At 56.8% G+C, this 14,716-nt stretch overlaps 1 protein-coding gene across 6 annotated transcripts in view; it reads right to left on the reverse strand.

Annotated features, from left to right (window-relative positions):
• Positions 1–14,716, reverse strand: part of DPP6 (dipeptidyl peptidase like 6) — a 934,588-nt gene that overhangs the window by 99,696 nt on the left and 820,176 nt on the right. For all 6 annotated transcript variants that reach the window (XM_079149262.1, XM_079149264.1, XM_079149261.1 and 3 more), the window contains exons 9-10: positions 8,894–9,048; positions 6,258–6,355 (exon numbers count right to left, since the gene is read on the reverse strand). In XM_079149262.1, the coding sequence (XP_079005388.1) occupies positions 6,258–6,355; positions 8,894–9,048 (253 nt within the window). The remainder of the gene's footprint in view (positions 1–6,257; positions 6,356–8,893; positions 9,049–14,716) is intronic.

A 14,716-nucleotide genomic window follows, 5' to 3' on the forward strand; every position in this document is an offset into this window, starting at 1 on the left:
TTTATGGAATACTTTGAGAAGTATTGGAATGAGCCCTTCTTTAAAGGTTTTGTAGAACTCGGCTGAGAACCCATCTGGCCCCAGACTTTTCTTTGTTGGTAGACTTTTGATGACCTCTTCTATTTCATTGCTTGAAATTGATTTATTTAAGTTGTGTATGTCTTCCTCGTTCAGTTTAGGTAATTCATATGTCTCTAGAAACTTGTTGATGTCTTCGAGGTTTTCTGTTTTGTTGGAGTATAGATTTTCAAAATAGCTTCTAATTATGTTTTGTATTTCACTCGTGTCTGTTGTGATATTTCCTTGTTCATTCCGAATTTTAGTAATTTGAGTTTTCTCCCTTTTTCTCTTTGTTAGCGTGGCTAAGGGTTTATCAATTTTGTTTATTTTTTCAAAGAACCAACTATTTATTTTGTTAATTTTTCCGATTGTTTCTTTTGTTTCAATTTCGTTGATTTCGGCTCTGATTTCAACTATTTCCTGTCTTCTACTACTTTTGGTGTTGGTCTGCTCTTCTTTTTCTAGGGCTTTGAGCTGTAATGTTAAGTTGTTTATTTGTTGATTTCTACTTCTTTTGTTGAATGCGCCCCATGAAATAAATCTTCCTCTCAGTATTGCTTTCATAGTGTCCCAGAGATTTTGATATGATGTGTCTTTGTTCTCATTTACTTCTAAGAATTTTTTAATTTCCCTCCTGATGTCTTCTGTTATCCATTCACCGTATAATAGTGTATTATTTAATCTCCAAGTATTGGAGAAGTTTCTGTTTTTTATTCTGTCATTTATTTCTAATTTCAATCCATTATGATCTGATAGAGTACAAGGTAGTATCTCTATCTTCTTGTATTTGCTAACAGTAGCTTTGTGGCATAAGACATGGTCTATTTTAGAGAAGGATCCATGTGCTGCTGAGAAGAAAGTGTATTCGTTCTTTGTTGGATGGTATATTCTATATAAGTCGGTTAAGGCTAAATTGTTGATTCAGGGTCCGTCTTTAACGTGGAGACAAGACTGTTCTTCCACTGCAGTGAGGACCACTGTGCTGGGAAGGGCTCGAGCCCCCAGAGTCCGTCTTGGTGGAGGAAGCAGGCGGCGCGGCGTTGCCAGCAGCACCCTCCATCGGCTTCACGCCAGCTGGGAGCCTGGGACAGAGGGACACGTGCAAACATGGCAGCTCTGAACAGTGATGAGCAGCAGCTTAGTGCCAGGGCTCTCTGTTCAGTCCCTGTTCTACCAGTCAGGTCAACCCCTGAAGCCCAGTTGCCTTGTGGGTAGGACAGGACTTCAAGCTTTAGGCAGCAGGGCTTGCTCATGTCAGGGCAAGAGGCAGAGGGATCCTCAGGCTGGAAAGTAGCAGAGACCAGGTGAGGGGGTTGGTGATGGTGGAGGTGATAGTGATGGTGGGGATGGGAGTGGTGACGGTGGAGGTGATGGTGGAGGTGGTGGTGATGGTGGAGGTGATGATGTGGTGGAGGTGGTGGAGGTGGTGGTGATGGTGGAGGTGATAGTGGAGTAGGAGGTGGTGATAATAGAGATGGCAGAGGTGGTGATACGGTGGAGGTGGAGGTGATGACGATGATAGTGGAGGTGATGTGGTGAAGATGGTGGTGATGGTGGAGGTGGTGATGGTGGAGATGGGGGTGTGGCAGAGCTGGTACTGGTAGAGCTGATGGTAGAGAGGAGGAGGAAACAGTGACTGTGATGGTGGAGACAGAGGTGGTGGAAGTGGAGGTGGTGCTCAGGGTCATGTGATGTGGGGGTGATGCTGGTGGAGGTGGCTCAGGCCCTTAGGAACGTGGACTCTATTACCCTGTGGTATTTCTATTGCTCCCATGATCTTTGACTTTTCCCAAATTCTTAGTAAGAATTAGTCAACATGTGTTTTACATAAATTGGGAACAAAAACAGTTGTTTCACATCGAGGTCGGTGTGGCCGTGTCACGGGCACTGCGTGGAGGAGGAGCCTGGGGTCTGAGAAGACCACAGGAACGCAGCTGCCTTAAGCACATGAGCAGCCCGCACCAGGGCACAGTTAGACGCCAAGCACTGGACGTTTGTGCATGGGTGTTTAAGGTCATTACTTAGCTGGGGAAACGGAGGGAGCAGAGGCTACACCTCTGGCTGCCCTCTGGGTCAGTACGAGTCAACACCTGCTGCTGCAGCACATCTTGATTCAACACCCGGCTCAAGGGCTCCAGAAAGGCCTGGGGAACCAGCAAAACGACCGCTTCCGTTTCACGCTGCAGTTGCTGTGTGGGCTCACGGAAGCCGGTCGGCGCGTGGTGGCTTGCCTGGTTCCCTCTGCCCCCGGAGAGGCCGCGCTTCCGCTTCCTGGACAGGCTGGAGGCTCCTCCCAGCCCCACCAGGCGTCCTGGGCTGCCTCGCCTGCTGGGGCTCTCTCAGCACACTGGGGTCACTGGGCTTAGTTCTCTAACACCCACCTTCTCCAAGATGAGGTCCACTTGTGCCCAGGCCCCTGTGGCCCCTGCGAGGACAGCCCAGGGCTTCCATTCACTGCCGCGGTGGGCACATTCCCTTCACGCGTGACCCGCCATACTTCTTTGTGGCCAGTGGCCGAGAGCCAAATCCTTACCCAAGTGCCTAAAACAGCATGTGGCACGCAGAGACATGAGTGTGCGACAGGCAGAGGGCGGCCAAAGCCCTGGCCGATTTCTACGGCGTCCGGGGAGTCAGGCTGGGGCAGCCACAGGAGGAAGCCGGGCCGCTCGCAGGCTGACCGCTGCACTGTCCAGGCCTGTCCCTTCCTCCCAACGGCCCGCACCAGCGTGGGCTCCGGCAGCCTCTGCCTCCGCCCCTTCCCGGATTCCCGGGCACAGCATCCGTTGTGTCCCTTTACACCCCTCCCTGAGTGTGAGGACCATTCACAGAGCACTCCGATTGTGTGAGCCACCGTGAGCGATCCAGAGACGTCGGAAGGACGGGGCAGGAGGTGTGGGGTCACCCCAAGTGCAACGCCACTGCAGAGAGGGTCCCGGCTACCTGTGGCTCTCCGAGCTGTGGGGCCCTGGACCCACTCCCCCGAGGACACTGAGGTGCGCGGTATCTGGAGAATTCTGCTGACAAGTTCTGTGAAGGAAATGGACGAGGGGAAGAGGAGGGGCCGGGCTCAGGGGCAGGTAAGGCCGGTGGAAGCGCTGTAGTGACCAGGACCTGAGGCGGGAGGGTTGCCTGAGCCTCAAGGAAGGGGCTTTCCAGCAGAGGCCTGGGTGGAGACCCTGGTGAGCGGAGGACGGGCACACGTAGGGGGCCAGGAGGGGCGGGGTAGGACCCCTGCATGACTGAGAGCTAATGGCCATGGTGGAGGTTTGGCTTCACCCTGAGAGAAGAGGGGAGCCACATCTGCATCATGGTGACCACACGGGGGTCAGCTGGGGCAGGGCTGGGGCCAGGTGGAGGGCATGTGGGGTGGGGGGCAGGCTCCTGCCATGGGCGGTGGGCCAGCCTGGAGGGACAGGCCCGGAAGGTGGGGCTGCCCTGGAGGGACACCCAGACTGTAGCCGCGGGTGGGGAGGAGAGCGGCGGTTTTGCCCTGCTCAGGGTGAGATGCCGTTTAGACACTGTCAGAGATGCATCAGATCTCGTGAAGGCGTGAGCAGGTCACGGGGTGCTTTCACACCCACGTGGGCTGGCGTCTGGCAGGTCGGCCACTTTCCGCTCTGCGGGGTGGGGTGCACCGGGGGTGCTGTCCCCAGACTAGCCCAGCAAACCCGGCCTGCACTTCCCTGTTAAACGGCACGATCGCTCTTCAAGTGCCCTCTGGGCTGCTGTGACGCCCTGCGTTCCCTTGTCCATGAACAAGCCAAGTGAGGCCTCTGTTCACTCACTGGGCCTGAGAATCAGGTTTGACCACCTAAATGCAACTATCTCTCAACAACGCCCAGCGGAGACGCAGGCCAGCCAGGTAGCTCTGTGTGCCCGAGGTTCCCGGATGGTCGGGCGGAGCCTTGAAGGTGAGCACCAGCAGCTCTGCAGAACGCCGCGCCCACAGCCGGCATGAGCCCGAGGCCCCCGTGCGCTGCACCCTCTCCTTAGTCCCCATGGCCCCGGGGAGAGGAAACGCTTTTCTCTGTGTTTCAGTGATGCTGAGAACGGAACCCTGGGCCACGTGCTAGGCAAGCTCTGTCACCGGGCTGTACCGCCAACCTGAGCAACTTGCCTGAGACTACAGAACTCCTACTGAACCCTCGTGGTCAGCTGGAGGACCATCACCCTAAGCCAGGGGCTGTCATCTGGAAGCTGTGGAGTGAGTGGTGACACCCTCAGTACACGGGGCAGCCCCCAGCAAGGCCTCATCAGGTCCCAAAGGCCAGCTGCGCCAGGGCTGGGAAATCTGGCTTAACTGTGACAGGTCACCTCCAGGTGGTGACCTGCTTTCCCCACGTGCCTCTGCTCTTCTCACACCTGAAGTCATTGACTTGCTTGCGACGGGCTTCTTCAAGGTCGGCACCCCTTCTCCACTGCAGATCCCCGACTCATTGCCACGGAACTCAGCACTCAGTCTAGCAACTGGCAAACGCCAACCGTCTGCCTGCATTGGGTCCGATTTCTGACACACACATGCTCGCCTTTCAACTCTCAGGATGTGTGACAGACAAGCAGCAAGAGAAGTAACATCTGCATATGGCAAATTTATATTGCTTATGAAACACATCATCTCATTTAGCTTAGGAAATTAGAGCAAGCAGGAGACCCAGTACCCAGCATCCAAACTTGGCGTTCTGACTGAGGCTAATTTTTCATTGTCCTTGAAGCTAATCATGCCTGCGGAAACAGCATCACCAAATTGACTAAACGAGACTTTCAATTAACTCAAACAGATGGCTGAAATTTTCCAGGTGACTTTCCATATTAATTCAGTGAGTTGGCTGGACCAGGCCCCAGGAGGCTGTCGGGGATGGGAACAATGAGATATATGGATCTTCAGGAGAGAAGCCAAGTAATCATCTTGAACTTTGTTTTATCCTAAGAAAAATCAGTCAAACTGATTCCTCTAAGCAGCGCACACTGAGGGCAGCCTGCCAAAGACAGATCAGCAGAGCCAGGCCCTGAGGCAGCTGCCTGGGGCCAGGTTCACTACCTCCCTGGGGAGACTTTGGCCCTCCCATTGGAGGGGGAAGAACAACCCGGGTCAGGGAGAGAGGCAGCAGCAGCCCTTATGGAGCCCTGGAGTTCTGTGCCCACTCTGCCCTCCTGAAGACAACAGCATCAGGTCCCCTTAAGGAAGAAGAGTGGGAGGGCCTCAGAGGACCTCTGTCTCTGTGCAGGTGCTTGGTGTGGATGAGGATAGCAGTGAAGGACATGGAGGGGAATATTCAGAGAGTGCCGGGCAGCCATCACTGAGCTAGACCTGCAGTGAGCCAGAGCAGCCGGCCATGGCCTACTGTTTTGGAAGCTGCTGGAAGCTTCTAACAATGTGGAGTCTCGTGGGTGAATAATGAAGACCTGGCTAAAGGAACAGCAAAGTTGGCCCTGGGTATTGGCTGAGCCAGGAGTGAGTGATTTCTGGCATACACAGTCCCGTTTGCACAGCCGTGGGGATCTGGGGATGAGAGGACCTCCCAGCACCTCTACGTCCCTGCGGCTTGAGCCTCCATCTGTGGTCCCAACAGAGGAAGGCCCAGTGATGACACAGCTGGACACAGGGTGTCATTGGCCCTTGACGGCTTGAAGCTGGGGGCAGAGCTGAGCAGATACCGAGGCTGCCCCACTTTGGTAGGCCCTGCTCAGCTGTTCTGACCACCAAACCAGGTATGGGTGAGAACGGGTCGATGCCTTCTGATGCGCCCAGGCTTGCTCCCGGGGGGACCTGGCCTACCACACCCCGCGGAGCTGGCCGGAACAGAAGCCTCTGGACGCTGCTCTAAACGTGGGGCACCATGGAAACAGTCTGGCTCGGTGGATCTTCTGGGAAGGCCTGCATCATGTCTCCCAGCGAAAGTCACCTAGTGTCAGCTGTGTGCCATCAGTGAGACCCAACCGAGCCGTGCAGACGGCCCGGGGCGCCTGGGAGGAGCCCGGCCTCCGGGGAGGCACACTCCGAGGCATGCTGAGCAGAACTCCTCGGCTGGGTTTCCTCTTCTATTCCCTCAGGAAATCAAAGCACAACGCAGCGAGGAGCGCTTCAGAGATGCACCTCTTTCTTGGGCATCTGACTCACTCCCCAGACAACCTGGTCCCAGGAGCCCACCCGAGACTGTCATCTCAAGCCCCCCAACCCAGGAGGGAGGACCACAGACCTCATCCGAGGGTCGTCGGGCGGCGTCATCTCCAGTTCGTGGGTGGGTCCGTTCAAGCCGATGACGTGCAGGGAGATGCTGGGGTTCTCACTGCCGGCCTGCCAGGGAGTCGAGAGGACGCACCGTGAGCAAGTGACCGCGCTGGAGAGCACAGGCACACGAGCACCGCAGCAGTGTGGGCTCCGTGCCGGGGGCCATGTAAGTATGTGGAGGACAGATTGGCCAGGCGTGGAATTTTAAAAGGGGCAAAGAGAAAACCAGGACAATTCCTTCTCTTCCCAGAAGACCCGCCACCTCCCCATTCCATCCGGCACACTCTGTCTGTCCATGTTGAGCGAGTTCCACTCGCCTTGGCAGACCACGATGGGAAGGGAAAGAAAGACGAGGCAGGAGGGAAAAGTCGCACGCGGTCCCAGGACGAGGGCAGCTGCGGGGTGAGCAAGCTGAGGAGACCGTCCATCAGGTACCGTGGCTCAGTGGTGGGAAAAGAAAAGTCCCTGGAAAGGCTGGGCACTGCACTGGCCAACGCTCCCTCTCTGTGGGGCAAGTCCTGTCCTGGAAGGCCCGAGGGGGCTGGGCTGGGCTGGGCTGGGCTCACGTCCTCGCCCCTCCATGCCCCGCCTCAAGGCAGAGGAACCAACCGGGGTCTGCGAGCTGGCCCAGGGTGTGGGGTCACCAGCTCAGGGCTGGGGTCGGGAGTGGGTGGGACCCAGAGCGCGTGTGAACTGGCCAGAATATGTAGACTTCCTGTTAAGACAGGAGACTTCCCATTCAGATCATCTGGGAGTCCTGACTCGCTTCCGAGCACCCGTCCAAGCCCTCTGTGAGATCAGGGGGTCCCTCCTGACTCTCAGCCTGCCTCTGCGAGATGAGGGGCGCTCCCATAGGACAGAGCCCATTCCACATGTGGTCAGATGAGGGCCGGACACAGCGGCTGAGGGGTGTGTGCTGGGGGACGGGAGGGGTTGGGAAGATCGGGCAGCAGGAGTTCTTCATTTAACTGTGTCTCCATCCCACCTGGACCCTTCCACGTGAGAGGCTAAGTCAAGCCTGGCTGTAAAGGAGTGAAAGGCTCCAGGTTGCGTCCAGGGCTGGATGGCCTCAGAATGGAGGAGGCAGGGCCAGGGCCGGTCCTCATCCCCAGGGTAATGGTGCTCCTCCACCTTGGGACCTGGGGGGCTCGGCCCTGCTGACCACAGGGTTGTTGGAAGGGGCTGTACCGCAGCTTTACGACTGCGGGTGCCGCCTGGAGGCCATGTGTGGAGGCCCTGACCTCCGAGGGCTGGTATTTGGAAGTGGATCCTTCGGGAGCTGACCAGAGTTAGAAGAGGTCGGGGGGGGGGGGGCGGGCCTAGGATGCGGTTAGTGTCCACAGAGGAGAGAAAGAGACCAGCGCCCTCTGTCACTCCATTGTGAAGTCCAGCAAGAAGGCGGCAGCCTACCAGCCAGGAGGGAACCCTCGGCAGAGCCACGGGGGGCTGGCACCTGGCCCCAGGCCCCCAGAGCAGTGAGTGGTGAATCCCCAGGTCCTAGCCCCTTGCGGTGGCAGGTGGCAGATGATGCAGGAGGTGCTCCTCCGACAGATGCAGTGCGGTCCATAGGCCAGAGGACTCCGCCTCCCTCCATGCGTCCTCAGCATTGCTCCTGCAGTGGCCGTGGGCTGGCAGGTGCAGGAGTTCTCAGGGAAAGGGGCAGGCACGGCTGGCCTCCAGAGTCCCCTGGCAGAGGCTGGAGCGAGGCCAGCTACGAGGTGGCTCCAGCAGCGAGAGACTCCCAGGGAGCAGCATCCCACTCCTGGCCTCAGCCTCCCCCAGGTGAGAGGGCTGGGACGCTTTGGCAGCAGGCCCTCCTCTTGAGCATGGAGGCTGTGATTTGGTAATGGAGTCTGGACGCCTGTGCCCTCAGGGAGCCCTGGCTATTGGGATGGTCCTTGGGTCTGAGCATGACTCTCACCCACCCGGCTGCTATAACAAAACGCCCCGAACCAGAGGCTCTAAACCACCAGTGATGAGGCTACAGGCCAGGTCAAGGTGCTGGCAGGCCCCTTCCACACGGATAAGCCTCCACGCTGGGCCCTCAGCTGGCCGAGGCAGGGAGAGAGCTCTTCGGAGCCTCGTCTATGAGGCACCGATCCTAGGTGTGAGGGCCCTGGTGCCTGGTCACCTCTCAGAGGCCCACCTCCTAAGGGCGTCACCCTGGGGTGAGGACCTCAACCCAAGTGCTGGGGGACAGAAGTTTCCAGACCACAGCAGTGACCAAGCACAGGCCAGTTGGCCAGGCCCCTCCCAGGGGCAGCCAGAAGTTCTTTGGGCCTCTCAGGAGCCACATCCTCACAGGGGTGATGAGGAGGCATCATGAGTTTTTGTCACCTGGAGTCACAGTGAGGGCACTGTATTTGTTTTGGTCCCAGAGAAGCTCAGGCAAATGATTAACAGTCATTCAATTATTTAAAATAAAGTAAACCTGCCAGGAAATTCAACTCAACAAAGATGGGAACTTAATGCAAGGTAATGAGGAGTAATTAATCTTCCTTCTGTTTACTGCACTGCTCATAAACACGTCTGATTATCCCGCCCACACTCCCAGGCGCGGGCTCATGCACGAGGCCGCGCCCCGCTGCGCAGCTCCTCGCCTACCTTGGGGTAGTGGTAGGGCTTCACCGTGGGGTAGACGGAGCCCGTGTAGGTGGGCAGCTCCATGAGGGGCACCCGGGAGTCATTGATGGTGGCATAGGCCAGCCTCGTGCCATCTGGGGACCACCAGTGCGCCACGTGGGTCTTCAGAATCTCCTCTGGGGAGAGACAAAGGCGAGGACGTGAGCCAGCAGCCAGCAGGGAGCAGCCAGTGGCGCGCACAGCCGGACGCCCTGGGGCCAGCACCTCTGCAGCCTCAAGACCGGCCCTGTCCCCTATGCCTCCATTCTGCGGAGGCCCAGAAAGTGCCCGATGCCAACAACCAAACACCATTTGCGATCTATGAGCCTAAGGAATACTTTTTTAGAAAAACCTGGTCACTGTTATATTTTAATTATCTCATTCAATTTCATGTTTCCGTTATTATATTTGCTACACTTTAATAAACCCTTTCTCTGCTAATGAGTGCCTTTGAATTGAACTACTATTCTATGTTGCAGATCATTATTTTCATGGCAGAAGTAGAGGAAATGAGCTCACGCTGTGGCGTGGCACACCTGGACACACCCAGAGAGGAAGGACGCTCCACCAGAGGTCCCATCCCAGGAAGACAGGCCCGTTGGGAGGGGCCTGGGGACCCAAGCAAACATGCAGCACTCCTTAGACTCAGCCCTGAGGACGGAGAACGTGGTCAAAGGCCCAGGTGCGCTTAAAATAAGGGCATGGTTTCACGTTTTGCAGAAAAATGCTGGTTGGCATCCTGGAAGGACTCAGGTGGGAATAGCGACTCTCAGCCTTCAGCCGGAAGCGTCTTTTGTTCAGTCCCATCTCACAGGGTCTTGGCTAATCTGTTTCAACTACAGATGGGTTTTCTAGTTCTGAAATCCAATCCAGAAAGAAAATCCTGCTGTGTTTTTAACACGCGAAGGGCAGACACTTCCCAAGCACCAAGTCAGAGCACCTGCAGTCGAAGCACTGGCCGCTCACAGGTGGGGGGCGCTCTCTGGTAAGAAAGGGGTCCCTGTCCTGTAAGCCAGCTCCTTCTAGGTTCTTCTAGAACAATTATTCACAAACAGCACAACACTGGTCACCATGAGTGAGCAGAATCCCAGGGGCATGGCAGGAGGAGCCTGCTGGGCCCCTGCAGGGCAGGGAGGCATTGAGGGACCTGAGGATGTGGAAGGGACAAATGTGTGCGTGTGCCCCAAGGGGGAGAGGCTGGCCGCCACAGGGGGACATGGTTGTGGAGAGGGGGACACAGCAGGGAGACTGGGAGCTGGTACTGGCCTCGGGGTCTGGGGACGGAGTGCAGAGGGTGGTGAGGACCCACCAGGGAAGACTCAGGCCTCCCAGTCGCCCGCCCCCATGCAGGCACTTCCCCACCCACTCAGGACTCAGTGGGCCTCGCTGCCAGTCGGGGCCGGGAGGCTGACTGGTGGAGGGCTGTCCTTCCCACCTCCTGCCCTCCTGGTGCCCTGGGCTCCTTCAGTGGAGGAATCACAAGCTTCGTTAGGTGCCGTTCTCCTTTCAGACAGCCTCCCTGTCTTCAGAGCCTCCTGCAGGCCTCTGGCACCCACAGGGACCCCTGCAAGATGCCACGTGAGCCTGCCCACAACTCCAGCCCCAGACAGCAGAGCCTCAGGTGCACAAAGCCCATGGCGAGGACACGGCCCTGCTACTGGGGTGCCCCAAGTGCAGCACTGTGCGCAGGGAGAGTGGACACAGGGCCCGGGGTCCTGGGCTTGAGCCTGTCCGCTGTCTATGCACGAGGCCTCATCCGTGACTCCAGAGGCTCTGCAGCAGCCCGTAGGTCCCCTCCACCTGCAGGCTGGCATCCTCCCAGCTCCTTAGAAGTTTGCCAATGGACACAGGCCTGGTGAGGCCAGCAAGCAGGAGGAAGGAGCAGGGCAGCTGAGTCTCATGGCTTGTGAGCGCCAGAGTCTTTGGCAGCTGGACGGACGAGAGACTCCGAAGTGAGTGCACACGGAGTCACCTGACCTGTCGGGGCTGCTCCCAAGGCACTGTGAGTAAGACTCCAGCACGTGGTCTGCTGGAAAAATAGGCACCATCTGAATGCGATTTGTGGTGATTCTGCTCGATCACTCCTGCCCTGCGGGCTGGGAGGAGGAGTGATCAACAATCACGGTGAGTGAGCAGAATCCCAGGGGCAGGGCAGAAGGGAGCCCAGCCGCGCGGAGATCAGCAGAAGCAGGGCTGGCTGCAACACAGGTCCAGCCAGGAAGAAATGCTAGGCGAAGACACACAGCCATGACAGCGAGGTGCCCCAGGAAGCTCTGGTCCATCCTTCTCCTTGAACCAGAGTGGCCTCCCAGGACCAGAGGGCAGCCATCAACAGCCCTGGGCCAGATCAGGCCACCTCATCCCAGGTGACCAGGCAAGGGAGGCCCAGGCCTGCACCTTTGTGAATACCTGGTTTCTAGTCTTGCCCTTGGATCGAAAGGAAGTCCAGCTGCTCAGGCCTGACCAGCACGGCCAGGGAGGGACACGTGTGTGGAGCCAGGAGACAGAACGTTGGGTAGAGGCCTGAGTCGCGCTGAGAACAAGATCTCTGTCGATTCCACCGGCAAATGCCAGGCACTTCCTCTGAGCGCCAGTCACTGTTCAGAAGGTCTGGGTGCAGGAAAGCACCTCTGCAGATTACACAGGGAGGCACGGAGCAGAACTCGGAGCCCAGCTCCCTCGAGAATGAGGCAGGTCTGCTGCCCGCCCGGGGCCAGCCTCTGCTCCTCTGTCACCTCAGGGCGACAGTGGCATGTGAAAAGGTGTTCTGGTGCCGAAAGGCGGGCGGACAAAGCTGGTGACTTTACTTCCCTGAGTGTCCTGTAACACATGGCTTCCTGGTGTTTTCATTTTTCTGTATGTTGGTTGCTTATTACAGAGATAATGAAGTTTAAGAAACTAGAGGGGGAAGGACTGGGCAGATGAAATCCTGACATCACAGCATTAATTATGAACGTCCCTATTCTGCAAACATTTTCCTCAGGAACCCGAGCTTAATGAGGCAGTTGCTTAAATACCACACACCAAATGTAGTTTAGGAACAGAGATCTGCAGACAGAGGGAAAAATTCCCTATTTCATCAACTAAATTAATTGCTTGAACCTGGCCTGGGAACAGAATAAATAGTTTGCCTTTCTGAGCAAGTACAATTAACTCAGGTAAACGAGAGGATGTATCTTTCCCTCACCTTCCCTGATCGGTTGGGGGTCTATTTTAGCATCAAAAAGAAAGAGACACCTGGGGACACTTGCTAGTAGTCAAGGCCTGCCTTTCTCTCCTGAAGATGCCCCTATGTCCACACAGCTGGCTCACAGCAGAAGGGGGCTGCTTCCCTCTTTTCCTGTCAAAGCTATCATTTAAAGTGCTTATCATTCATGTAAAAACCGTGCCAGGGGCCTGTCCGGTAGGACAAAATCCCACCAGGCCAACAAAGGGCAGTCTTCACACCTCGAGGCCATTGGGCCAGTGCAGGTTGCGAGACAGCCGCCAGCATCTGCCAGCAGGACTCCTTCACATTGGTCAGGCGGGTCTTGGTGGTCTGCAGGGCAGTCCCCAGGATGCAGTGGCCTGTGCAGTTGACACAGGGCCAGTCGGGTTGGGCAGGCCACGGTGCGTGCTGGGCTGGGGGGCTCTTTGGTGCGGTCTGTTAAGCACAGCCCATGGAGGAGGTGGGGAAACCCTGCCACCCGGGGCAGCTTGATGGAGCCAAGGCCACCCAGCTAGAGAGGTGAGCCAGATGCAAAGCCCAGTGCTGCAGGGCCTCATGGGGATGTGGAGCCTGGGAAAGGGGAAGTCAGGGTGGCCAGGGGCTGAAGGAGCGTGGGGCCTGCAGGGACAGGTAAGGCCATGGCACAGGGCGCTGTGCATCGCTCACTACCGTAGTCTCTGTGCGCTGAAGAACTGTGACCAGTGTATTCAGAGTGTTCTCTCCAGGGAAGACACGGCGGTGACGCACGCTAGTGAGCTTGGCAGAGCCATCCTGCAGCGCATGGGGATGCCAAACGCGTCAGGCACCACAAACGTGCACGATCTTACTAACACGTGACAAACTCCATCGATGGAGGTGTGCGCTAGCTGATGGAGCGGGCACTGCCCCGGGACTGCACGCAGGTGGCCATGGCAGCATCTGTGAGAAGTGCTTCCGGGTTATGTGGGGAGTGTGCCTTCCCAGGCAGAAGTGACAGCTCCCCTCAGGGGTTGGTTGTGGGTGGATTGTGCCCCCAAGACACCTGGTAAAGTTCTAAACTTGGAATTAGGGTATTTGCAGATGTGATAGTGACATAAACCAGGATGAACAGGTCACAGTGGAGTGGCGTGGGTCCCTGATATCCTTACAAGGACAGGAGCGAGGACACACACACACAGGAGAGATCATTAGGTGATGATGGAGGCGGAGACTGCACCCCACATCTACAGCCCAGGTTAGGTCCCCTTCACTACGGTAGAATTGGAGGCTCAGGCAAATGAACTTTGGGAACAAAAACTGAGCACTCAGATCATACCAGGCCCTGTGCCTCTGGTAGGGCAAAGCTTAGAAGTTTATAATAAGTGAAATCTGAGCTGCCACTCACAACCCCACGTGCAAGAGACCAGTACAGAGATCTTATGGACCAGAGGGGCTGGAAACAGAAATTAGAAGGGAGTCGAAGGAAATGAGAGAAGGCTCGTACTGGGAGGGGGAACGGCAGAGTCTGGTCTTTGGCCCCAACATCCACACTCCCTTCTCTTTTAGTAAAAGAACCAGTGAGTCACTGCAGGGCACACAGCCTTCCAGAGGAGACAGCACTTCCCAGGCCCTTGGGTTAGGCATGGCATGTAGCCAGGCCTCTGCCTGCGTTTTAGGGGACAGGGTGTGACCACCACAGCCTCTCTTCCCCCTTGCTGCTGGCTGGAGTGGAGACATGGATGGGACCCGGTCATACAGGTGACCGTGACACTCCGTGAGGACCTTGGAGGTCTGCGGGATGTTAAAATTCTTTGGTCCTTCCTACCAGCAGGACCTCCTGGCAAAGGTCCCCAGGCAGAGCTGGTCATCACCAACGTTCACACGGAAGACGGAGCTTCCCAACAGGGGCCAGGCCAGGGGTCTGCAAAGGGCGCCTGCCACCCATGTTCTCCAGGGCCAGGATAGGGAGGAGACAGCACTGCAGGCTCATGAGAGAGGCCGGGTGCTGGGACCTCCCTTGGTGGCTAGATGTCTGGGGTTCACTACCTGGCACTGAAGTCAGCAAAGAGAAACCACAGAGGTCACACAGAGAAGGGACAGAAAGGGAAGCAAGGGGCTTGGGGACTTCGTGGAAACAGACCTGCCGCATGTCCTCTGGGCTCTGATGCCTGTCCTGGAGGGTGGGCTACATGACACATTGCTGGCCTCATTTTCTGGGTGAGGCAAGGTGAGGCTGGAGGCCAAGGCTCCGTTTTGCCAGGAGCAGGTGGGTCCTGACAGAGACCGTGACGTCCATGGCTAAGCCTCCGCTCGAGTCCTCTCACGGGCGAGCTTCCAGATCCCGAGCGTGGCCGGTGACCGTTTGTTGTTCTGCCAGGGTCATTGCTATGCAGAGTCCCTGGGCAAGACAGGCTGGTGGCTGCAATGCCATACTGGCTGCACAGACTTAACACCTGGGCAGCTGGTTTGGAGAAGGCGTCAGGGCACACAGCAGCCTGGGGCAGCAAAGAACAGCAGCATCTTCTGAAGATGGACCCACAACCGGTCACGAGCCACAGAGCAACTGCTGGTCAACTCTCTGCTGCACAGATGACAGCAGTCCCACAGGTTACAAAAGAGCTGAGGACCTCTGGCCCCTA

The sequence above is a fragment of the Sciurus vulgaris genome (assembly GCF_902686455.1).
Source record: "Sciurus vulgaris genome assembly, chromosome: 8".
Classification (NCBI taxonomy): Eukaryota; Metazoa; Chordata; class Mammalia; order Rodentia; family Sciuridae; genus Sciurus; species Sciurus vulgaris.